We start from the raw sequence: 24376 nt of genomic DNA, 5'->3' as shown, positions 1-24376 counted from the left end.
CTCTGATCAGGCAGGGGGTAAAATCTTCTGGAGCTGCAGCGTTTAAAGAACCCTCGTACATGGTCAGCGCTGCTAAAAATAGCGCCGCTTTACCGCCGACACCCGCACTGCCTTAGTGTGAAAGAGGCCTTATAAATAACTCTGCTGAAGCCTTTAAAGCAAACTTCAGTTCCAAAATATTGGATTTTAAACATAGATCATAATAGGAGTGTTGAGTGTTGACTGTCCCTTTCAACAAGCTACAAGTAGTTCTAAGCTTACTGAAGTCTGCTAACAGCTGTTTAAAGTGACAGCTAGCACTACCTTTAGAATCTATCTTTAAATTTCCCAAGCTGGAGCTGAAATACGCTTTAAAGACTTCAATAAAGCATCTTCAAGCTTACTGAAAGCTTTGCAAATACTTTGTAAAATCCTGCTATATGTGCTACTCCTCTACAAGATGAAGCCTAAATCTAAAAGGCCAAATGATTCATTTAAGTCATTCATATAGTGCCAACACTTTAGAAAAAATCCTGAACCATTCCCATCAATCCTTGCCACAAAAGCAGCTTACAATCTATTGTCCTTACCAATGTCAAACACATGCTCACAGCAGGGACAATTTGGGTGGAAGGCAGTTCTAACCTACCATTAGGTATTTTTCATTGTGGGGGAGAGTGTAACCACAGAGATGATTGAGAAATAGTGGTTCTGGATATACGATTAGCCCAGGAGGATAAAGGAAGGATTTATACGGCTCTATCCACTATCCTAAAATAAGGAATTCTCCTCTTATTTTTTTATTTTGTAAAATAAGTGAGACACACAGGGGCCTTCTCCTTTGCTTACATTGTGGGAAGAAACAAAAGCACCCCAAGGAAACAGCAAAACAGAGAGAACATAGAATGGTACCCCCAACAAGATCCCACATTTTGGGTTATCCCCAAAAAAAAAAACAATAAAGGGGCAATCTTACAATGCAGACACCAGTTCTGGTGACGGATCTCCAAGAAATTCCCTTAATTTGCAGGGATTTCCTCTCACTTCCCATTTGGCTATGGGACAGGAAGTGAAGGGAAATCTCCACAATGGGACACAGATGGCAAGAAAAAAAATTGACAGGGGTTATAACCTTCCCTTACACTATCCAAAATGAAAAGAAAAAAATAAGTTTTGCCCATGGTTCTACCTTAATAAGAACATGCAATGCCAAGCTGCAGTTTCCAAAGCAAACAAAATCCTTTCTTGTATTAAAGTGGTTGTAAACCCTTACAACCAACTTTGACCTACAGGTAAGCCTAGATTAAGGCTTACCTGTAGGTCCAAGAAATATCTCCTAAACCTATACTGTTTAGGAGATGTTTACCCGAAGACAGCCACCGCGGTCTATGGCGCATGCACCGTAGACAGCGGCGCGCAGGCGCACTGGGCAGGCCACAGATCACGGCGATATGCCACGAGTGTTGGCTCCCGTGCGCATGCGCGGGAGTGGCGTCATCGCGAGACCCGGAAGTCGCTCCGGAATCCATGGCAGCAGTGAAGAGGAAGACGGAGGACCACTTCGGGGGCTTCGTTCTCAGGTAAGTTATTCATAATGAGCTAGTATGCTATGCATTATGCCTTTGCCTTACATGGTGTGCTTTTTTTTCTTTTTTTATTTGCCTTTACTTCCTCTTTAAAGCGGGAGTCCACCGGGACTCCGCGTTTTTTTTTTTTTTAAAAGCCAGCAGCTACAAATACTGCAGCTGCTGACTTTTAAAATAGTGACACTTACCTGTCCAGCGCGCCCGCGATGTCGGCACCCGAAGCCGATCTGTAGATCGTTTCTCGGGTCCTGCCGCCGCCATCTTGGGTATGGGAATCAGGAAATGGAGCCTTTCGGCTTCATTTCCCGGTTCCCTACTGCGCATGCGCGAATCGCGCTGCGCAATAAGGACGCTCCCCGCTGCCTCTGGGATCTGTGTGTTTCCCAGCAGGCAGCGGGGCACTTGCGGGAAGGGGCGGGCACTTGCGGAAAGGGGCGTAAGTTACGCCCCTTTCTGCAGAGAGCCATCTCGGAAGTGGGTGCAGTTACCTGGATTATCCAGGTAACTGCACCCCCCTCCCCCCTGAAAGGTGCCGATTGTGGCACCGGAGGGGGGGAGGGTTCCGATGAGCGGAAGGTCCACTTTAGGGTGGACCTCCGCTTTAAGAGGGGTATGGACTCCAGAGAGGGAGAGATAATTTTGCCCCTGTACAAATCATTAGTAAGAACTCATCTGGAATATGCAGTTCAGTTTTGGACACCAGTTCTCAAAAAGGATATCGGGGAACTGGAGTAAGTGCAGAGAAGGGCAACCAAACTGATAAAAGGCATGGAGGAACTCAGCTATGAGGAAAGATTAGAGGAACTGAATTTATTGTCTCTGGAGAAGAGAAGATTAAGGGGAAATATCAACATGTATAAATATGTTATAAGGGGTCCATATAGTGAACTTGGTGTTGAGTTATTCACTTTAAGGTCATTACAGAGGACAAGGGGGCACTCTTTACATCTACAGCATGGGTGCTCAACCTCTGGTCCTCCAGATGTTGCAGAACTATAAGTCCCATCATGCTTCTGCCTTTGGGAGTCATGCTTGCAACTGTCAACAGCTTGCAATGCGTCATGGGACTCGTAGTTCCACAACAGCTGGAGGGCCACAGGTTGAGCACTCATGGTCTACAAAGAAAAAATATTTAATCTCCAAATACGGAAAGGTTTCTTCACAATAAGAGCTGTGGAAATGTGAAATAGATTCCCTCAAGAGCGGATTCTGTCCAGCTCAGTAGATTGCTTTAAAAAAGGCCTGGATTCTTTCCGAAATGTTCAAAATATAACTGGATACTAAAATTTATAGGTAAAATTGATCCAGGGAACATCACACTCTCGGGGGATCAGGAAGGAATTTTTTCCCTTCTGCAGCAAATTGGATCACGCTTTTTTTGGGGGTATTTTGCCTTCTTCTGGAGTAACTGTGGGTATAGGATTGTGTACATAGTATTGTTTTTTTTGTTCCCCCTTTTATTGGTTGAACTAGATGGTCTTGTGTCTTTTTCCAACCAGACTATGTAACCAGCATTTGATCAGCGCTCGGAGCCTATGGCTGCCAACACTGATTTGTGTATTGTGAAGGGGGGAGTCCCCCTGTCAGAATACAATAGAACAGTGGGAGAGGTTGCCGCATCAATATCACTTGTGTTGATGCAAGGATCTTTCATGTTTTTTTTCTTTCCTTCCTTCAGCAAAATCTGTACATGTATTAGAGCTGCACGATTCTGGCTAAAATAAGAATCGCTATTTTTTTGCTTAGAAGATAGATCATGATTATCTTACGATTTTCACGGCATAACATCATCTTTCACATTAAAACAAAACAAATTGGGATAACTTTACTGTTTCTTTTTTTTTTTATTCATTGAAGTATATTTTTTTCCCAAAAAATTGCTTTTAACCACTTTTAGACCGGACCATTTTGCTGGTAAATGACCAGAGGTCTTTTTACACTTTGGCACTGCGCTGCTTTAACTGGTAATTGCGTGGTCATGCAATGTTGTACCCAAACGAAATTTGCGTCCTTTTCTTCCCACAAATAGAGCTTTCTTTTAAAGGTATTTGACTGACTCTGTGATTTTTATTTTTTGCGATATAAACGTAAAAAGACCGCAAATTTTGAAAAAAAATGATATTTTCTACTTTTTGTTATTAGAAAAATCCAATAAACTCAATTTTAGTCATACATTTAGGCCAAAATGTATTCAGCCACATGTCTTTGGTAAAAAAAAAGTCAATAATTGTATATTTATTGGTTTGCGCAAAAGTTGTCACATCTACAAACTAAGGTACGTTTTCTGGAATTTACGCAGCTTTTAGTTTACGACTGCCGATCTCATTTCTTGAGGTGCTAAAATGGCAGGGCAGTACAAAACCCCCCCAAATGACCCCATTTTGGAAAGTAGACCCCCTAAGGAAATTGATATGTGGCATGTTGAGCCCATTGAATGTTTTATTTTTTTGCCTCAAGCGATTGAATAATGACAAAAAAATATATATATTTTTTTTTCACACAAAGTTGTCATTAAATGATATATTGCTCACACATGCTATGGGCATATGTGAAATGACACCCCAAAATAAATTCTGCTGCTTCTCCTGAGTACGGGAATACCACATATGTGGTACTTTTTGGGAGCCTAGCCGCGTACGGGGCCCCGAAAACCAAGCACCGCCTTCAGGCTTTCTAAGGGCGTAAATTTTTGATTTCACTTCTCACTACCTATTACAGTTTTGAAGGCCATAAAATGCCAAGATGGCACAAAACCCCCACAAATGACCCCATTTTAGAAAGTAGACACCCCAAGCTACTTGCTGAGAGGCATGTTGAGTCCATGGAATATTTTATATTTTGCCACAAGTTGCGGGAATATTACAAACTTTTTTTTTTTTTTTTTTTACACAAAGTTGTCACTAAATGATATATTGCTCACGCATGCCATGGGCATATGTGAAATGACACCCCAAAATAAATTCTGCTGCTTCTCCTGAGTACGGGGATACCACATATGTGGGACTTTTTGGGAGCCTAGCCGCGTACGGGGCCCCGAAAACCAAGCACCGCCTTCAGGCTTTCTAAGGGCGTTACAGTTTTGAAGGCCATAAAATGCCAAGATGGCACAAACCCCCCCCAAATGACCCCATTTTGGAAAGTAGACACCCCTAAATTTACGGGTACACTAGTGAGACTAGGTAATAAATGGCGGGTGCCCTGAAACTATAAAAAAATAACTAACCAACCAGCGTCACCTGTAACAGTTATATGGTGATCACTGGTGAAAGGGTTAACTAGGGGGCAATCAGGGGGCTTTATGCGGTAGTATATGGGGGTCCCTGGCGCTATAAAAAGCTGCGGCGAACCTAAATACCTACCTGCCTAACTAGCGTCACCTGTGACACTAATACAGCGATCAGAAAAACGATCGCTTATTAGACTGGGTTCACACTGGAGCGATGCGGGAACGCCACGAATCCGCGGCGGGTTCCCGCATCGCATGCCTCCCAGCAGCAGTTCACACTGCCCTATGCGAACTGCTGGGAGTGTCAGTGAAATGTTAATGACACCCCCAGATCAGTTCGCATATCGCAGTGCGATCTGCAAACTCGGATCGCATGGTGTGAACACCCATGCGATCCGATTCTGCTGCGGACCAAAAAAAGGGTCCCGTGCGAGTTTGCGGCGGGTGCAACGCGAATTCAGCCATACTATCTGTATGGCTGAACTCGAATCGCACAGAGATCGGATGTGATTTGCACTGCAGTGCGGTGCGAATCACATCCGTTCTCATAAACCGCTGCAATGTGAACCCAGCCTTAGTGACACTGGCGACTGGGGGTGATCACGGGGTTAAACCTTTATTGGGGGGGTTAGGGGGGTACCTTAGAACTAAAGGGGGCTAACCCTAACTGCCCTAACAGTTATTAAAGTCACAAATGACACCCGCCGGGTGATCAGGGGGTTAAACCTTTATTAGGTAATAAATGGCGGGTGCCCTGAAACTATAAAAAAATAACTAACCAACCAGCGTCACCTGTAACAGTTATATGGTGATCACTGGTGAAAGGGTTAACTAGGGGGCAATCAGGGGGCTTTATGCGGTAGTATATGGGGGTCCCTGGCGCTATAAAAAGCTGCGGCGAACCTAAATACCTACCTGCCTAACTAGCGTCACCTGTGACACTAATACAGCGATCAGAAAAACGATCGCTTATTAGGCTGGGTTCACACTGGAGCGATGCGGGAACGCCACGAATCCGCGGCGGGTTCCCGCATCGCATGCCTCCCGGCGGCAGTTCACACTGCCCTATGCGAACTGCTGGGAGTGTCAGTGAAATGTTAATGACACCCCCAGATCAGTTCGCATATCGCAGTGCGATCTGCAAACTCGGATCGCATGGTGTGAACACCCATGCGATCCGATTCTGCTGCGGACCAAAAAAAGGGTCCCGTGCGAATTTGCGGCGGGTGCGGCGAATGGCTGAACTCAAATCGCAGAGATCGGATGTGATTTGCACTGCAGTGCGGTGCGAATCACATCCGTTCTCATAAACCGCTGCAATGTGAACCCAGCCTTAGTGACACTGGCGACGGGGGGTGATCACGGGGTTAAACCTTTATTGGGGAGGTTAGGGGGGTACATTAGAACTAAAGGGGGCTAACCCTAACTGCCCTAACAGTTATTACAGTCACAAATGACACCAATGCAAAAAAAATAAAAAATGCATTGGTGTCACTGTGACTGGGGGGGCAGGGGTAATTGGGGGGGTGATCGGGGGGTAAAGGGGGGGTGTGAGTGTGCCTGGCATGTTCTACTGTGAAGTGTCGTGTTGGTGCAACTCACCGATCCTCTCTCCTCGGTGCCGGAACGAAAAAAACCGACACGAGGAGAGATTACATCACTTCCTCTGCCTGTGTTTACATTACAGGAGAGGAAGTGATGTCACGAAGGATTTCCATTCGTCGGGAGCGATCGCGAGGGGGTGGCCATGAATGAATGGCCGCCCCCTCATCCCGGATCGCTCCCGAAAGAATACCGACCGCCGCAGGCACCGGGGGGGGCCCGATCGGGCCCCCCACCCGCGGGAAGGCAGGGACTTATATATACGCCCATATGCCTGCCCGTGCCATTCTGTCGACGTATATCGTCGTGCGGCGGTCGGCAAGTGGTTAAAGCTGCTGGGCAAATACAGTGTGACAATATTGCAGCAATTGACATTTTATTCCCTAGGGTCTCTTATATATAATGTTTGGGGGTTCCAAGTAATTTTCTGGCAAAAAATATTGCTTTTACCTTAAACAAGTGTCAGAAAAAGATTTAGACTTTAAGTGGTTAAACGTCCTGCATTTACGCATTGCTTAAAAACGCAGATTTTTTTCTTTACAAACAAAAGTTTCCCTTTGATCTAAGAAGAAAGTTATTTACAATGTTTCATTTTAAAAATGTGGCCGACTGCCCGGATGTTTTCTTTTGACAGCTGAGTGAGCAGGTAAGTCTCTCCACTTGTTATATAAAAGAATCAGCAAACTCTGCAATAGAGTGGGGTTGAATCGAGATCATGATTTTTTTTTTTTTTTTAACGATTAATTGTGCAGCTCTAACATGTATACCAAGCACAGTCTACTCCAACTTCTGTGAAGCAGACCTCTACATGGGATCAGGAGCACCTGGCAAAGTCACATTTTATAATACATTGTAACACTAATGTGGACACTGAAGCTTTTCAGAAGTTACAATGTGTCCAAGAGCATGCTTTCTCAAACCTGCGGTTGACTGGCACTGTGTTGCAGTGTGCACACTAACCTTACATAGTTACATAGTTAGTCAGGTTGAAAAAAGACACAAAGTCCATCGAGTTCAACCTTAAATCTCTATCTGAATAACCTAATCTAATAACCTTATGCTGTGGTGCTTCAATCTCCAGATCAAAAATTTGGCCTACACAAACCAGGGTTTTGGTACTGACCCCTCATTTTGCTGAAGTGGCCTATCTACGAATTGGATGCTCCACAGAGCTCATTATAACATAATGGTGGCAGCGATTTGCATACTAGAAATCATCTACTGCTAGCTCTAGGCTCCTCTGCTATCTACCCAATTCCCAGATCATGTCCAAGAGCATACTTGAGTATGGGTATCTTCTGTAGAAACTTCTCATCAGAACAAAGCTACATAGAGCCACCTCATAGGTTAGGATATGTAGAACCATTACACTGGTCTACACATTTTGGGAAAATATTGACCTCCAAGATAGAATGTGCTATTTTTCATATTTTGATTAGATGAAATAGAAAACAGATGATAAAAGGTGCTGGTTGGCTAACGTTTTCAAGATGGTGAGTATATTTGACTACAAGGGAGGGAGGTGTCCGACGATCATGATGCCTCGTAACTTCTAGACAAAGTACGGTAGAACAAAGGAAATTGCACCACATGGAAATTTACAAATTTATCTTCACCTTGAGACTAAAGATTATTACCTAACTGTAATTTATTGCAAGGTACATTTGTTTTGGTTAGATCTACGCATCGTACAGTTATATCTGGTGGCTTGTGAAAGAGTCATTGCCTAAAATTTCCCTCGGAAGCCAAGATGCCCTAAAAAACATGTAAAATTAGATAACTTCTGCTACATTTGCATCCGAAAAGTAGAGTTTGACAGCAGTGGTAAAAGAGGCATACCACTTATATTTTGGATTTTATCAGGACAAGAGTTGGGCCCCTCACTGTTGCACTACATGTGGAACTTATCTACGTCATTGTCTAAACAAGAAAAAGCCCATGCCTTTCACAGTCCCAATGGTGTGGAGGGAGCAGGAAAATGTTACATGAAAAAACAATAAGACTCCTTTCACATTGGGGCGGTTTTCAAGTGCTTTAGCGCTGGAAATAGCCTCTGCTAAGCGCCTGAAAACCATCTCTCATTGATTCAAGTGTGACTTTTCACACTCCGGCAGTGTGCTTGCAGGATGTTCTGAAAAGTCCTGCAAGCAGGATCTTTGGGGTGGGTTGGGGGAGCTGTATTTAGCGCTCCCAAAACGCCCTGCCCATTGCAATGAATGAGCAGCGCTACCAAAAGCGCCTTGGAAGACCCTGCAACATGGGATTTTTTTTAAAACCTTCTTTGGGGTTAAAAGTGCCCCGCTAGCGTCCGAAAAGTGATGCTTAAACAGCGGTACGGCACCACTAAAACAAGCTGCGTTTTACCACGAACGCGGCCCCAACGTGAAAGGGGTCTAAATGAATGGAAAGGTAGGTTATTGGTATCAATAAAAAGAAAAATGTATAATGATTGGTGTGGCACCGCCAATTTTGCAGAAAAGTTCTGGAGCATATTTGCACATCTCCCTTGTAATTTTGAATTGTTTTAATGCAATTTTGACCTAAAGCTGTATCTTGGAAACTGGGGCCAATTAATGCTCAACTTAAATTTTTCCTTTATTGGTGACCCGATTCTGGTAAAATTTAGCTTCTTTCATTTCTGAGGCTTTTTCCTTGTTAGACCAGTGTTATCATTCATCTGTAAAAAACCTGGCAAACATTTCAAATGTATCTAACTTTTAAACTGTGTCTGCATGGGTTTCTTCCGGTTACTCGCGTTTCTTCCGGTTACTCTGGTTTCCTCCCATACCCCAAAGACATGCTGGTAGGTGAATTGGCTCCTATCTAAATTGGCCCTAGTACAATATGTCTGTGTGTCTGTGTATGTGTATATGAATGTGAGTTAGGGACCTTTGACCGTAAGCTCCTTGAGGGTAGGGACTGATGTGAATGCACAATATATATATATATATATATATATATATATATATATATATATATATATATATATATATATATATATAATGTGTGTGTGTGTGTGTGTGTATGTATGTATGTATGTATATGTAAAGCACTCCATAAATTGACAGAGCTATATAACAACCTTTAACAAATAAATACACTTTTAGACCCCTTTCACACTGGGTGTTTTTCAGCCGCTTTAGCATTTAAAAAAAGCGCCTGTAAAGCGCTTGAAAGAAGCCGCAACTGCAATCCCAATGTAAAAGCCCGAGTGCTTTCACACTGAGGTGCTGCACTGGCAGGGCGTCAAAATAAGTTTTGCAAGCAGCTTCTTTGCAGCGCTTTTGGAGCAGTGAATACACCGCTCCTAAAGCGCCCCTTCCCTGCCTGCAAAACGCCTGAAAAGAGTTTTTGGCAGCAGCGTTTTGTGGGCACTTTTAACCCTTTATATGGCCACTATTAGGGGTTAAAAGTGCCCCAATAGCGCTTGAAAAACGCTGGTAAAGCGTTGCTAGTTTAAGTGGCGCTATACGAGCGTTTTTCGGGCGCTGACATTGTGAAAGGGCTCTTAAAGCACTTGGGATTTCACATTGGGACTGCAGATAAGGCTTCTTTCAAGTGCTTCACAGGCGCTTTTTTAAGGCTAAAGTGCCTGAAAAACGCCCCAGTGTGAAAGGGGTCTTATCTGGCTTATGTCACAAATTAGATAACCATGTTCTTACCATAGGCACACTCCTGCCTGCAGTAGCTTTAAAATATTACCAAAGCCTCCCACCTAAGAGTTATTAGTCACCATATGATATTCATCAGGACTATATGTCCCATCAGGCCCAGTGCAAGAGCATCTTTGCCTCTCATTTATAACATTTTACAGTTGTGAGGATGTTGCCCCTGCCAACGTGCACAGACAGCCCAGAGGGTGAAGTGTAGAAGACACGCCTCTGCTCCTCCTCCATCGGAAATGTTTCACAGCTGCTTGAGTGTTAGTGATGTCACTTCATCATCATAAGGAGTATGTCTTTGGTGTTTTTTTATTGTCTTAGGCTTCCTGTGTGTGTCAGGGCAGGCAGAGCTTACACAAGTCAACTTTTCGTCTGCCCACAAGGGAGGCTCCTGCAAACTCCACTGGGCCCCTACAAATGAAAGGAGGCAGCTGATTTGGGAGGAAAAAACAAAAGCTGTTGACTCAGAAGTTGGAAGCCAGGCAATTACCATTTAAAAAAAAAAAGACCAGCAATGGCAGTCTCTATATTTCCCTTGAAAACAGCTGTACATTATATAAGCCTCTATTTAAAAAAAAAAAAAAAAAGATTAAAAAGAAATAAATTAAAGGAACACTTTGAAGACACATCAGATCTCAATGGGGAAAAATATCAGGCTGGATATCTATACTGATATGGACTGGGTAAAGTGTTAGGAATGAAAGGATGCCACATTGTTTGATGGAAATGAAAATGATCAACCAGCAGAGGGCTGAATTCAAAGACATCCCAAAAATCAAAGTGAAAAAAATCATGCAGCAGGCTAGTCCATTTTGCTAAAATTTCATTGCAGCAACTCAAAATGGTACTCAGTAGCTTGTATGGCCCCCACATGTTTGTATGCATGCCTGACATCGGGGCATACTCCTAATGAGACGCTGGATGGTGTGCTGGGGCATTTCCTCCCAGATCTAGACCAGGGCATCACTGAGCTCCTGAACAGACTGAGGTGCAACTTGGTGGCGTCGGATGGACCGGAAGATAATGTCCCAGAGGTGTTCTATTGGATTTAGGTCAGGTGAGCGTAAGGGCCATTCAATGGTATCAATTCCTTCATCCTCTAGGAACTGGCTGCATACTTTCGCCACATAAGGCTAGGAATTTTCGTGCACCAGGAGGAACCCAGGACCCATTGCACCAGCGTAGGGTCTGACAATGGATCCAAGGATTTCATCCAGATACCTGATGGCAGTCAGGGTGTCATTGTCTAGCCTGTAGAGGTCTGTGCATTCCTCCATAAATATGCCTCTCCAGACCATCACTGACCCACCACCAAACCGGTCATGCTGAACGATCTTACAGGCAGCATAACGTTCTCCATGGCTTCTCCAGACCCTTTCACAAAACTTCTTGCTTTGTAGAGGGCACCAGTCTGTTCCATTACTTACTACCCTTCCCTCCACTGTAGCCAAATATACTAAGGAAATACTGACCATATCCTCTAGTCAATATTGGAACTTAGCTAACCCCTGCCCACTTAGGCCCTGCATTCTGAGAGGGTATAAAATGCCCAATGCTGGGAAGCAATGAAACTGTAGTACTTGAGGTGGTATTGAGAGATGATGGAAAAGGTACCAACGTTGGTGGGGTACAGATGATATGGTGCCTCATTCATCCATTCCCTTGAACATTATTAAACTAAAAGATATCAACTATAAAAACATACTATAAGCACGTGACAGAAAATTGAGGATGACAGAGCCATGTTTCTTGGCAACAGATCTGTTATAGCCTCTAGAAAAAAAAAAAAAAAAAAAAAAAACTTAGGATAGGATCCTGACTGGCTACTCCAGTAGCTGCCAAAGTTTGGTGTAAGTGGACAGTATGATGATATTTTAGCGTTGCTCTACATCAGCCAGTAAAGTTAAACTGACCTTGGCCTATATGTTTCCCTAAATTTTTTTTCAAAACGTTCAACATAGTTCCCTTTTTGGAAAAACAGTCATTGTTCATATTAAACCAGGCACAATTTTACTTGTATTTTCTCATATATTTCAGGAAAACCAATCTTTGCCCTGTTTGATTATCAACTGGGAAGGGTAAGCCATTAAAGCGGTAGCAAACTCTGAACATTTTTTTGAATTATACTCCCTGCAGGTTAATGCTATAATATGCTAGTATACACCTGTCGTAATGCCAGTGTAGAAATCGCCCTTTATTGGCTGTTGATGTAAAATTCCCCATTACAATGGTTGCCAGTGTAAATTCTTCATAACATTGGTGATCAGTGTACATTTCCCTTTACATTGGTGGCAAATGCAGAATTGCCTTTACACTGGTGGTCAGTGTAAATCCCCCCCAACATCGGTGGTCGGTGCAGAAGTGTCATCTTACATTGGTGGTCAGTACAAATCTCCTTGACAATGGTTGTCAGTGTAAATTCCCCCTTATATGGAGGTCATTGTATATTCCCCCTTACACTGGTGGTTGGTGTAAATGCTCTTATTACACTGGTGTCAGTGTAGAAATCTATTGGTGGGTGGCGTAAAAACCCCCATTACATAGTGGTCATGGACAAATTCCCCTTCAAATTGATGGTCAGTATAAATCCCCCTTCACATTGGTGGTCATTGTAAATTCCCCCTTACATTGGTAGAATCCCCCACTATATACTTGCCAAAGATTTCCAGCTTTGCTCTACATTCCAGATTCAGAATTTTCCACAGTGTACTGCCTCCTAACTAATCCCATCCCCCCACCCCTGCCACTGATCCCATCAACCCCCCAGCATTACCACTGATCCCAGGAGTTTTCTGTCTATTGATGGGTCCCCTCACCTCCCCAGTCCATGGTGTGCAGGCAGTGAGGAGATGAAGTGTTGTAACCTTTAGCAACCAGTGAGCAGTAGTGCTGTGCACTAACCTCTGGCAACCAATCATTGAGGAGTAAGGATATGCAGTAACCTCTAGGAACCAATCAGTGAGCAGTAATAATGTGCAGTAACCTCTAGCGACCAATTAGTGAGTGGTATAGATATCCAATAACCTCTAGCAATCAATCACTGAGCAGTATTGATGTAGAGTAATCTCTAGCAGCCAATCAACAAACAGAAGTCATGTGCTGTAACCTCTAGAAAATAAACAAACAGTGAGCTATAATGTGTGCTGTAACCTCTAGAAGCCAGTTGGTGAGCCTTAATGAGACACTGTAACCTCTGGCAACCAATAGCTGCCTGATCTGATTCAGTAAACTGAATTTGAGTCCAGCTGCTATTTATTGTATGTCTCAAATTATGCGGCAAGCTAAATTGCATGGAGAGGGGGCCAAGAAAATGTTTGCCCAGGGTCCAGTCAATATTAAAGATGGCCCTGGGCATAACAGTGACAATACCAAGAACTGGACGTCCCTCCTTAATTGATGAAAAGACTAGAAGAAAACTGGTCAGGGAGGCTGCCAAGATGCCTACAGCAACATTAAAGGAGCTGCAGGAATATCTGGCAAGTACTGGCTGTGTGGTAGAACTTTCTGATGATGGCCCTTGGATTGGCTGAAACGCATCAGGGTTTTACTGCGTCATCACAACACACTTCCGCCCAAACATACGCCCGGGAATTGAGCTGGACAATGAGAGTGGGGTCATTACTTTCCCTTAGTAAATCACCTGCTACACACGCCGGGTGCCAGGATGATAGGCACCTTAAAATGTGAGTGGATATTTTATATTGTTGTCAAATAAAAAAAATTGTTTAAAATGGCATTGCGCAATGGGGATTTTTTCTGTAATTTCCATCCATCTGCACAAGGGCTTTTTTCTACATGAGACGTTTTTCTACAGGAGGCGTCAGCCATCAGACTTTCACAGGGGTATCCCCACACGCTTGCAGTACCACACTAGAGAGACAGGTGGTCAACTCCTAGGGGTGAGTGCACATTCATGTGTAGTAACCAGTCTGAGCACATCTGCACACAGATTCGTTATTGGGCACAAGCACTTTACATCACCAATATTTGGGACTGTATAAAATATATGTGTGTAATCAATTTGTATAATATTATGATAACACTAAGCGCAGTGGACTGTTTTATATTGAGTGGTACATGTGGCAACAATCTCCCATATTCTTCATATGTCTGGGCTATTTTGTGACGTGCCCACCCTTATCTTATGAAGAAAAACATCCAAGCCTGGTTAAATTCTGCAAAAACACATCTGAGGTCTACCAAAAGCATGTGGGAAAATGTATTATGGTCTGATGAAACCAAGGTTGAACTTTTTGGCCAGAATTTCAAAAGATATGTTTGGCGCACAAACAACACTACAGAGAAGAACACCATACCCACAGTGAAGCATGGTGGTGGGAGCATCATGCTTTGAGGCTGTTTTTCTTCAGTTGGAACAGTTCCAAATACCAGTCAATATTGGCACAAAACATTCAGGCTTCTGCTACAAAGCTGAACATGAAGAGGAACTTCATCTTTCAGCATGACAACAACCTAAAGCATACATCCAAACCAACAAAAGGAATGGCTTCACCGGAAGAAGATTAAAGTTTTGGAATGGCCCAGCCAGAATCCAGACCTGAATCCCACTGAAAATCTGTGGGGTGATCTGAAGATGTGCACAGGAGACACCCTCGCAATCTGACAGATTTTGAGTGTTTTTGCAAAGAAGAGTGGTCAAATACTGCCAAGTCAAGATGTGCCATGCTGATAGACTCATACCCAAAAAGACTGAGTGCTCTAATAAAATAAAAAGTTGCTTCAACACATTATTATTTCAGTTTAAAGTGATTGTAAAGCTTCAGCTTTTTTTTAAAATAACAAACATGTCATACTTGCCTCCACTGTGCAGTTCGTTTTGCACAGAGCGGCCCCAATCCTTGACTTCTGGGGTCCCCTGGCGATGCTGGTAGCTCCTCCCCCGCATTGTATAACCCCCTAGGAGAGGCGCTCTCCCAGGGGGTTACCTTGGGGCGCGCTACGGAGTCCAGCATTTGTGTCCATAGATGCAGAATGCTGGACTGGGCCCCGCTCTCCAGTGCCTGTGTCATTGGATTTGATTGACAGCAGTGGGAGCCAATGGTTATGCCATCAATTTATCCAATCAAGAGCCAAGACAACGGGCAGAGGGGAAGAGCGCATCTCCGGCGTGGGAATTACGGGGCTCAGGTGAGAAAAAACGGGGGGGGGGGACTGGGGGGGCCAGTCAGTGAAAGAAGTTTTTTCACCTTAATGCATAGGATGCATTAAGGTGAAAAACATGATGGTTTACAACCCCTTTAAGGGTGTGCACACTAATGCAACCATATTATTTTAGTTTTCTATTTTTACTTCACCTAAAAAGATTTCAGTTTGTTGTTCAACTGAGTAAAAAGTTCTGAAGTGATTTATCTTTGTCTCATTTTTGTACATCACAGAAACTTGACATTTAAACAGGGGTGTGTAGACTTTTTCTATCCACTGTATCCCCTTTATCCGAATACAGGACCCCGATTGGTAAAGTGGATCTCAAATACCATGATGATAACAGTTTTGCTGATAACACCCCAGAAAAAAAAAAGACTTGACTGTGTATGGAGGACCACCTGGTACAAAAGTTCATTCCACATGAAGGACTTTTAGAAACATTTATTGTTTAAGATCATCAAATACAGCCAACGCATTTCGGATAAAAATGTTTTCCCTTCTTTGGGGCTTGAGCAGTTAATGTTATTAAAATCATGGTAGAATGTACTGTGTTAAGACTTGATGAAGACTGATGTCTCCCAATGGCACCAAGGGTGTCTGAGTGCCCTCAGGAGATGCTACTCCAAGCCAATAACACAGGTCCCTTAGTACATTCTGTTTGATATTACTAATCTTGAATGCTCAAGCCCTGAAGATGGAGGATTATTTTCCCCTGAAATGCGTTGACTGTATTTGATAATCTTAACCTGAAAGCACTAAAAGTGCCCGGCTGAGATGCTAGTCTCCATCAAGCCTTTGTGCATACTGTCATGATTTTATTAACATGCTCAAAGCCTGAAGAAAGTGGAGGCTTTTTCCCCCCAAAATGTGTTGGTTGCGTATGATGCTCTTAGCCATTAAATATTTCAAAAAGTTCTGTAGGTGAGATGAATTTTTGTACCATATGCTCCTTCGTACACAGCCAACAAATGACTGCCTGGCGAGTGTTCTCTTAATTGCTAACAGAAAGGCAGCAGCCTTGGACCAGAACAGGGAAATGTCACTTTACAGTATAACCATCAGAAACAATTTCCTCTTCTATCAGTCCAGCGCTATTATACTATTTGTTAATCTACAAGAGGATCTGCAGTGGATTCCAATAGGTTTAAGGTCTGGTTCACACCTATGCATTTTTTAATGCGTTTTCAGTTTTGCAGAAACACACTACAGTCCATTTCACATGGTTTCCTATGTTATGGGTCACGTTCACATCCACGCATTTTATGGAAAGGGCAAGGGACTTTTTTCTGGTTTGTGGTTCCATGTTCTTCAATAGATCAAAAATTTGCTTTGAAAAACGCAAAATGCACCTGGAATATGCGAACTGCAACCTGCATAGGTGTGAACCAGGCCAAAAGGTGCGCAACTCCGTGCATCAATGTTGATGAGACATCTGCTCCTCTGGGGCAGTATATACTGATGGCATTAAAGATTGCGTTTGGCATAAGGAACAGTGTTCTATCTATGAAGAATGCAGTTGCCATTCCAGAGAGGGGAATTCTAGAATAGATTATAAAGGGGGGGGGGGGGGTAGCATACAGCATGTGAATGTGACCACACAGAGAATGCCCATGCACCCAAGGGGGGGTTAAGTGGAAACTTTCACAAAAGCGGTTGGTGGCTGTAGTGGCAAGTGAATCAAATATCAAGCCACAGGAGGTCCGGCCAACACCATCTGGCTCAACAAGAGGAACAACATTGTCCAAACAGCGGTGGCAGCCAATCAACTGCAGTTGCTATCCAGGTATTCTGGTAGCCATGAGGTGTTGACTGTCAACATACAATAGCCATCTGCCAAATCTATAATTCTCTTCATAAAAATCTTTATCTGCATATCCAGCTTAACTAGGGATGCCTTTCGGAGCTTAATATCAAGAGAACCTTTGCCTAGTCCATAAAAGCAAGGTGTATGCCCCAGGGCTGGTCAGGGAGAAGGTGAAGGAGATCACTGTGTCACACCAACCAGTCTTACCTTTCCTAGAAGTGAGCAGTGCCCACGTCTACCCGACAGTGAGCAAGGTCAGAGTCCCTGCCCAAACCACAGGTTAAATAATTGTGCCCTTGGGTCCCACAAGGCACCCCATCCAGCTGTACATACAATATGTGCACCCCTGTCTTCTGCTCCCAGTTAGAGATGGAACTTGTATGCAAATGAGGACTTCGGACTGTCCTGATTTACATACAAGTTCCAGGCCAACGAAGCAAAGTATTGATTCAGCCTAACATCAAGCAATTTGTTTTTCCAGAAGCAGATCAACAACGGTAGTATTCTATTTCTTCTATGACCAGTCTACATAAAGTGGAACTCCAGGGATGATCTTTTATCCAGGAGGCTTACATTGAACCAGCTTGACCATCCATATCAAGTATCCAAAGGAGCACTGGGGAAATGATTGTAGTAGTCTGCACTGCATATAGTGATAGCCATGATCATCTGGTGGCTTCCCCTCTAAACACTGAACACAGGGGGCAACTCTCTTGGCACTGCCGCCATTCAGAGAATGACTTTGTTCAGTATGGAAAGGGAAAGTCACTGGAGCAGCTCCCAGAGATCCTGGCTATCACTATATGGAGCATAGACTACTACATTGATTTTCAGCATCCTCAGTGATCCTCGGATATCAGATATGGATACTTACAATGAGTCAAGCTGGATCAAAGCAAGAATGGAGAAAAGATCATTCCTGGAGTTCCCTTTAAAAACTTGGTGCAGACCTATCCAGCACTGACTGCTCAGCCATCCCCTTTCTTGGATTAGAAGTTGCTGTCAGCTGCTGTGAAGTGACTTGCAGCATTCATTGCAGGCACAGCTGTAGCTGACAACCGATAAGCCTAATACTATGCAGTGAGAAGGAGAATTCATGGTGGTCTTACCTTCATAATACCGGTAGTCTTTGGAGTCCCTTGTCCCCTTTCCCCAGAGTGCTCCCTGCTGCTCCTCCCAGACTGCGGACTGTCCTCTGAGCATCCTCCATTCAGCACCAAGTCCTCTGCTCCCCGGCTGGGCCCCCCAGGAGTCAGGCTACCCCCATCCTGCACCCCCAGAAGTCCCACCACTGCTGCAGCAGCAGCAGCACAAGCAGCCGAGTCCCGAACATCTGCCATCCTCAGCCTGGCATCATCCACACCATGTGAGATGTGAGCACACTCTTCCCTGGCTATGGCACTGCCCACAGGAGGAAACCGAGGGGACTTCACATTGTCCTTCAGCCTGTGTGCAAACAATAGGACCACCGATCAGCATGAATAATTACCTAGATCCATTGTGAGTGAGGAAACCCTGACTGCTGCCTGACCAGGTCCAGTGCAGGAAATCCTGTCTATGCTGGGTCACATCATCAAAGGGACCTGTGTCCTGGGGTCCAGGATAACAGGATCTGGGGTGTCCTGTGGTCCAGGATCACAGAATCTGGGGTCAGAGAATCTGGGGTGTTCTGGGCTCCAGGCTCACAGGATCTGGGGTCCAATGTCACAGAATCTGGGGACCTGGATAAGAGAATATGGGTGTTCTGGGGTCCAGGGTCAAGTCATCAAAGGGAACTTTATTCTGGGGGTCCAGAGTCTGGGGGTGTTAAAAGTCAATGAATGCGGGGGTATTCTGGGGTAATGTGTCACATCATCAAGGGAACGGTGTTCTGGGGTCCAGGATCAGTGAATCAGGGGATCTTTGCTTTTGGGTCCCTGAAATAGTTCTGTAGAATCAGTCCAATGTTGCCTGGATCCTGAGATGGGCCAGCGGTAATCCACTAAGAGATAGCACTGATCACTGTGTTCTGGGGTTCAGAGTCACTGGTTTAGGGAGGATTTTGAAGGTGTAAGACTGACACAGGGTGATTCTTTTGTTAGGGTTTTTGGGATGCTGGCTTACTTGTATTGGCGAGTATGGGGGGGCAGAGTCCTGGATCAGTGGGTGTGGGGGTGCAGAGTCCCAGATTGGTAGGTGTAGAGGTGCAGAGTCCCAGATCGGTGGGTATGGGGGTGCAGAGTCCTGGATCGTGGGTCTAGGGGTGCAGTGTCCCGGATCGGTGGGTCCAGGGGTGCAGAGTCCCAGAATCGGTCAAAGTCCCGGATCAGTAGGTCTGGGGGTGCAGAGTCCCGGAATCGGTGGGTCTAGGGGTGCAGAGTCCCGGATCAGTAGGTCTGGGGGTGCAGAGTCCCAGATCGATGGGTCTAGGGGTGCAGAGTCCCAGATCGGTGGGTCTAGGGGTGCAGAGTCCCAGATCGGTGGGTCTAGGGGTGCAGAGTCCCAGATCGGTGGGTCTAGGGGTGCAGAGTCCCAGATCGGTGGGTCTAGGGGTGCAGAGTCCCAGATCGGTGGGTCTAGGGGTGCAGAGTCCCAGATCGGTGGGTCTAGGGTAGCAGAGTCCCAGAATCGGTGGGTCTAGGGGTGCAGAGTCCCAGAATCGGTGGGTCTAGGGGTGCAGAGTCCCAGAATCGGTGGGTCTAGGGGTGCAGAGTCCCGGAATCGGTGGGTCTAGGGGTGCAGAGTCCCAGATCGGTAGGTGTAGAGGTGCAGAGTCCCAGATCAGTAGGTCTTGGGATGCAGAGTCCCAGATCAGTAGGTCTTGGGGTGCAGAGTCCCGGATCGGTGGGTCTAGGGGTGCAGAGTCCAGGATCGGTGGGTCTGGGGGTGCAGAGTCCCGGATCGGTAGGTCTGGGGGTGCAGAGTCCCGGATCGGTAGGTCTGGGGGTGCAGAGTCCCGGATCGGTAGGTCTAGGGGTGCAGAGTCCCGGATCGGTAGGTCTGGGGGTGCAGAGTCCCGGATCGGTAGGTCTGGGGGTGCAGAGTCCCGGTGTACAGCGGATCCCAGTATGTGCAGTAGAGGATGTCAGCGGTAGGACATTGGGTCGGTGCAATGAATCAGATCCATGCTAGGACTCCCATTGTGCGGCTCCCCGGCTCGCATTGTCCGCAGTGCCTCCAGTGTGGGATGGATGCCGGGCTCGGTGCTTTGTTGTGGGATGTCCGCTGTGCTCGGGGCCGGGACCCGTCCGCTCCTCTCTTCCCATCCGCTGTGTGTTTCCATCCTCCAATCTCCGAGGATCGCTCTCCCCTCCCCCCACCACCGACACAGCCGGGACTTCCTCACTCACACGTGCCGGAGGAGCCGCACCACCCGCCGGGGACCATTAACCTCTCTGTCCCCGCACACTGCACCACCTACCTACAGACTACCCACCTACAGAGCCAGGGGGGACCTACCTACAGACTATTGTACCTACAGAGCCAGGGGGACCTACCTACAGACTACCCACCTACAAAGCCAGGGGGACCTACCTACAGACTACCCACCTACAGAGCCTGGGGGGACCTACCTACAGACTATCCTACCTACAGAGCCAGGGGGGACCTACCTACAGACTATCCTACCTACAGAGCCAGGGGGGCCTACCTACAGACTATCCTACCTACAGAGCCAGGGGGGACCTACCTACAGACTATCCTACCTACAGAGCCAGGGGTCCTACCTACAGACTATCCTACCTACAGAGCCAGGGGGGACCTATCTACAGACTATCCTACCTAGAAAGCCAAGGGGGACCTACCTACAGACTATCCTACCTACAGAGCCTGGGGGGACCTACCTACAGATTATCCTACCTATAGTGCCTGAGGGGGCCTACCTACAGACTCACTATCCTACCTACAGAGTGGGGGGACCTACCTACAGATTATCCTACCTATCGAGCCTGAGGGGGCCAATTTACAGACTATCCTTCCTACACTAACCGGGAAACCTACCTACAGACTACCCAACCTACACAGACCAGGGAATACCTACACACTACCTAACCTACACTGACAAGGGGACCTACCTACCTACATACTATCCTACCTACAGAGCCAGGGGGGCCTACCTACAGACTACCCCACCTACACTGACAGGGATACCTACCTACAGACTTACCAACCTATACAACCCAGGAGCTCCTACCTACAGACTATGCAACCTACACAGGCTGAGGGGACCTAATTACAGACTACCTTATCCACAAAGCCTAGGGAGATCTACCTACAAGCTATTCCTAAATACATAGCCAGGAGAGACCTACATTCAGACTATCTTACCTACACAGCCTGGGGAACCCTAACTACAAACTACCCTTTCTACACAGCCTGGGGGTGCCCCCCCCCATAGACTATCCTATATACACAGCCTGGGGACCCCTAACTACAAACTACCCTATCTACACAACCTGGGGATGCCCCCCCCATAGACTATCCTATCTACCCAGCCCGGAGGGACCTACTTACAAACTATCCTAAGTGTGCAGCCTGAAGGACCTAACAATAGTATACAATATGCCCACAGTCTGGGGGACCTACCTCCAGTATATCCTAACTCAGAACTGCTGTTAGAAATCATGGGGCCCCATGCAGCCTACCTGACCCGCTCTCCATCATCAAGCGATTCCTCATACTCTGCAGCAGCCAGCAAGAGGGAGAGGAGAAGAAGGTGTCAGCACTGGCAGAGGAGCACACAGGGGGAAGACAATTATTTCCAGGAGAGATGATCGGTGTGGCGAGGGGCATTTATCAAAACAGATTCACTGTAGTTCTCCTCTCCCCGGCAGCTGCTTAAAACTGGTGGAAGGAGGAGGAGATCAAGCCAGCCTTCAGCTGCTGCAGAAAGAGCCATACAGGGGACTGGTTCCTGGAATTTCCCCCGACCGGTCACCCCCTCCTCTCTGTGATCCCATTCCTGCTGTGGCCCGGGCCCCCATTGCTGAACTGATGGGGCCTGTGTCCCATACTGGAGGACTGGTTATACTCCCCAGTATCCACACAGCCTGGGGGTGCTGCCTATAGTTATCCATGCGTACACAGTCTGGGGTACTTACCCACAGACTGTCCTATTTACACAGCCTGGGGGAATCTACCAATAGGCTACCTTATCACTGCCTGTGGGAACCTACATACAGATTACTTTATAACTGCCTGGGAGAACCTTCTTACAGGCTACTCTGTTGCTGCATGGGAGAATCTAACTACAGGCTACCTTATTACCGCCTGGGAGAATCTAACTACAGGCTACCTTATTACCGCCTGGGAGAATCTAACTACAGGCTACCTTATTACCTCCTGGGAGAACCCAACTACAGGCTACCTTATTACCGCCTGGGAGAATCTAACTACAGGCTACCTTATTACCTCCTGGGAGAACCCATCTACAGGCCACTTTATTACCGCCTGGGAGAACCTATCTACAGGCTACCTTATTACCGCCTGGGAGAACCCATCTACAGACTACCTTATTACCACCTGGGCGAACCCATCTACAGGCTACCTTATTACCGCCTGGGAGAACCCATCTACAGCCTACCTTATTACCGCCTGGGAGAACCCATCTACAGACTACCTTATTTCACCTGGGAGGACCCATCTACAGGATACCTTTTTACCGCCTAGGAGAACCCATCTACAGGCTACCTTATTACCGCCTGGGAGAACCCATCTACAGGTTACCTTATTACCGCCTGGGAGAACCCATCTACAGGCTACCTTATTACCACCTGGGAGAACCCATCTACAGGCTACCTTATTACCGCCTGGGAGAACCCATCTACAGGCTACCTTATTACCGCCTGGGAGAACCCATCTACAGGCTACCTTATTACCGCCTGGGAGAACCCATCTACAGGCTACCTTATTACCGCCTGGGAGAATCCATCTACATACTAACTTATTACCGCCTGGGAGAACCCATCTACAGGCTACCTTATTACCGCCTGGGAGAACCCATCTACAGGCTACCTTATTAACGCCTGGGAGAACCCATCTACAGGCTACCTTATTAACGCCTGGGAGAACCCATCTACAGGATACCTTATTACCGCCTGGGAGAACCCATCTACAGGCCACCTTATTACCGCCTGGGAGAACCCATCTACAGGCCACCTTATTACCGCCTGGGAGAACCCATCTACAGGCCACCTTATTACCGCCTGGGAGAACCCATCTACAGGCTACCTTATTACCGCCTGGGAGAACCCATCTACAGGCTACCTTATTACCGCCTGGGTGAACCCATCTACAGGCTACCTTATTACCGCCTGGGAGAACCCATCTACAGGCTACCTTATTACCGCCTGCGTGAACACATTTACATGCTACCTTATTACCGCCTGTGAGAACCTACTTCGAATCCACCTTATTACAATCTGGGCTAATCTATCTACACAGCTTTATCAGAGCCTGGGCTAACATTCAGCTGCAATTGACCACGTTATAACATGGGCTAACCTATCTACACCAGCTGCCATATGACAGTTTATGAAAAGGCTAACCTGTCTACATCACATACTGGGGTAACCAACCCCTTTACATTTACTTCCTTACCTGAGCCTGGGCTAACCTACCTACAGCTGCAGGCTACTACAATACAGCCTGGTCTAAGCCATCTACACAATCTGCCTTATAGCCTGGACTAACCTACATAGAGCTACAGACTGGGGTAATGCTTTACAAGTTACATTATTGCAGCTGAGAATACCATACCTACAACTACAGGCTTCTGCATTAAACTACCTACACAAGCTGCCTTATTACAACCTGGATTAGCCTACCTATAGCTACAGATAAATTAATATAAAAAGTGTGGTGTTCTATAAATGAATTAATCTATATACAATATTACCTAATACATTAAAACACCCTTATGCAAATATACAAAATCTCATAAAAAAAAAAAAAAAACTGCCATTGTGTGGAATTTGTCCAATCATATACTGTACATAAATAAAAGGTCCACATTATGGTGTTTTCCGTGAATTCTTTCTTCATAAATAAAACATGACCAAGTGTGAGTGTGTTTGTGCTCCTTCACATCATACCATTCAATCTGTACCAAGTGATGATCCCATCAGAAACTCACTGACCCTTTATCCTAGACCTCTAATAATGTACAGTATATCTGTAAAGTGAGGTATGCATGTGAATCCAATAAACAGAGTAATGTTGCACATCCAAATCATCACTGACTGTGGAAACTTCACAGTGGACCTCATGCAACTTGGATTCTGTTCCACTGCACTCTTCCTACAAACTCTGGAACCCTGATTTCCAAATCAAATGCAATGTTTTCCACAGGCCGTGATGATTTGGTGAGCCATGT

The 24376-nt window shown here is 45.8% G+C and overlaps 1 protein-coding gene across 1 annotated transcript in view; it reads right to left on the bottom strand.

Moving 5' to 3' along the window:
• The window catches only part of LOC143935594 (inactive phospholipase C-like protein 2), a 303650-nt gene extending 283237 nt beyond the window's left edge, over positions 1-20413 (bottom strand). The window contains exon 1 of the mRNA XM_077459578.1: positions 18135-20413. Within this exon, the coding sequence (XP_077315704.1) occupies positions 18135-18365 (231 nt within the window). The 5' untranslated portion in view covers positions 18366-20413. The remainder of the gene's footprint in view (positions 1-18134) is intronic.
• Between the last annotated feature and the right edge of the window lie 3963 nt (positions 20414-24376).

The sequence above is a fragment of the Lithobates pipiens genome, unplaced genomic scaffold (genome assembly GCF_037356315.1).
Source record: "Lithobates pipiens isolate NorthernLeopardFrog02 unplaced genomic scaffold, aLitPip1_a1.2 Scaffold_28, whole genome shotgun sequence".
NCBI classification, from domain to species: domain Eukaryota; kingdom Metazoa; phylum Chordata; class Amphibia; order Anura; family Ranidae; genus Lithobates; species Lithobates pipiens.
The sequence above is the reverse complement of the archived record's forward strand: the minus strand, read 5'-3'. Positions and strand labels throughout refer to the sequence as shown.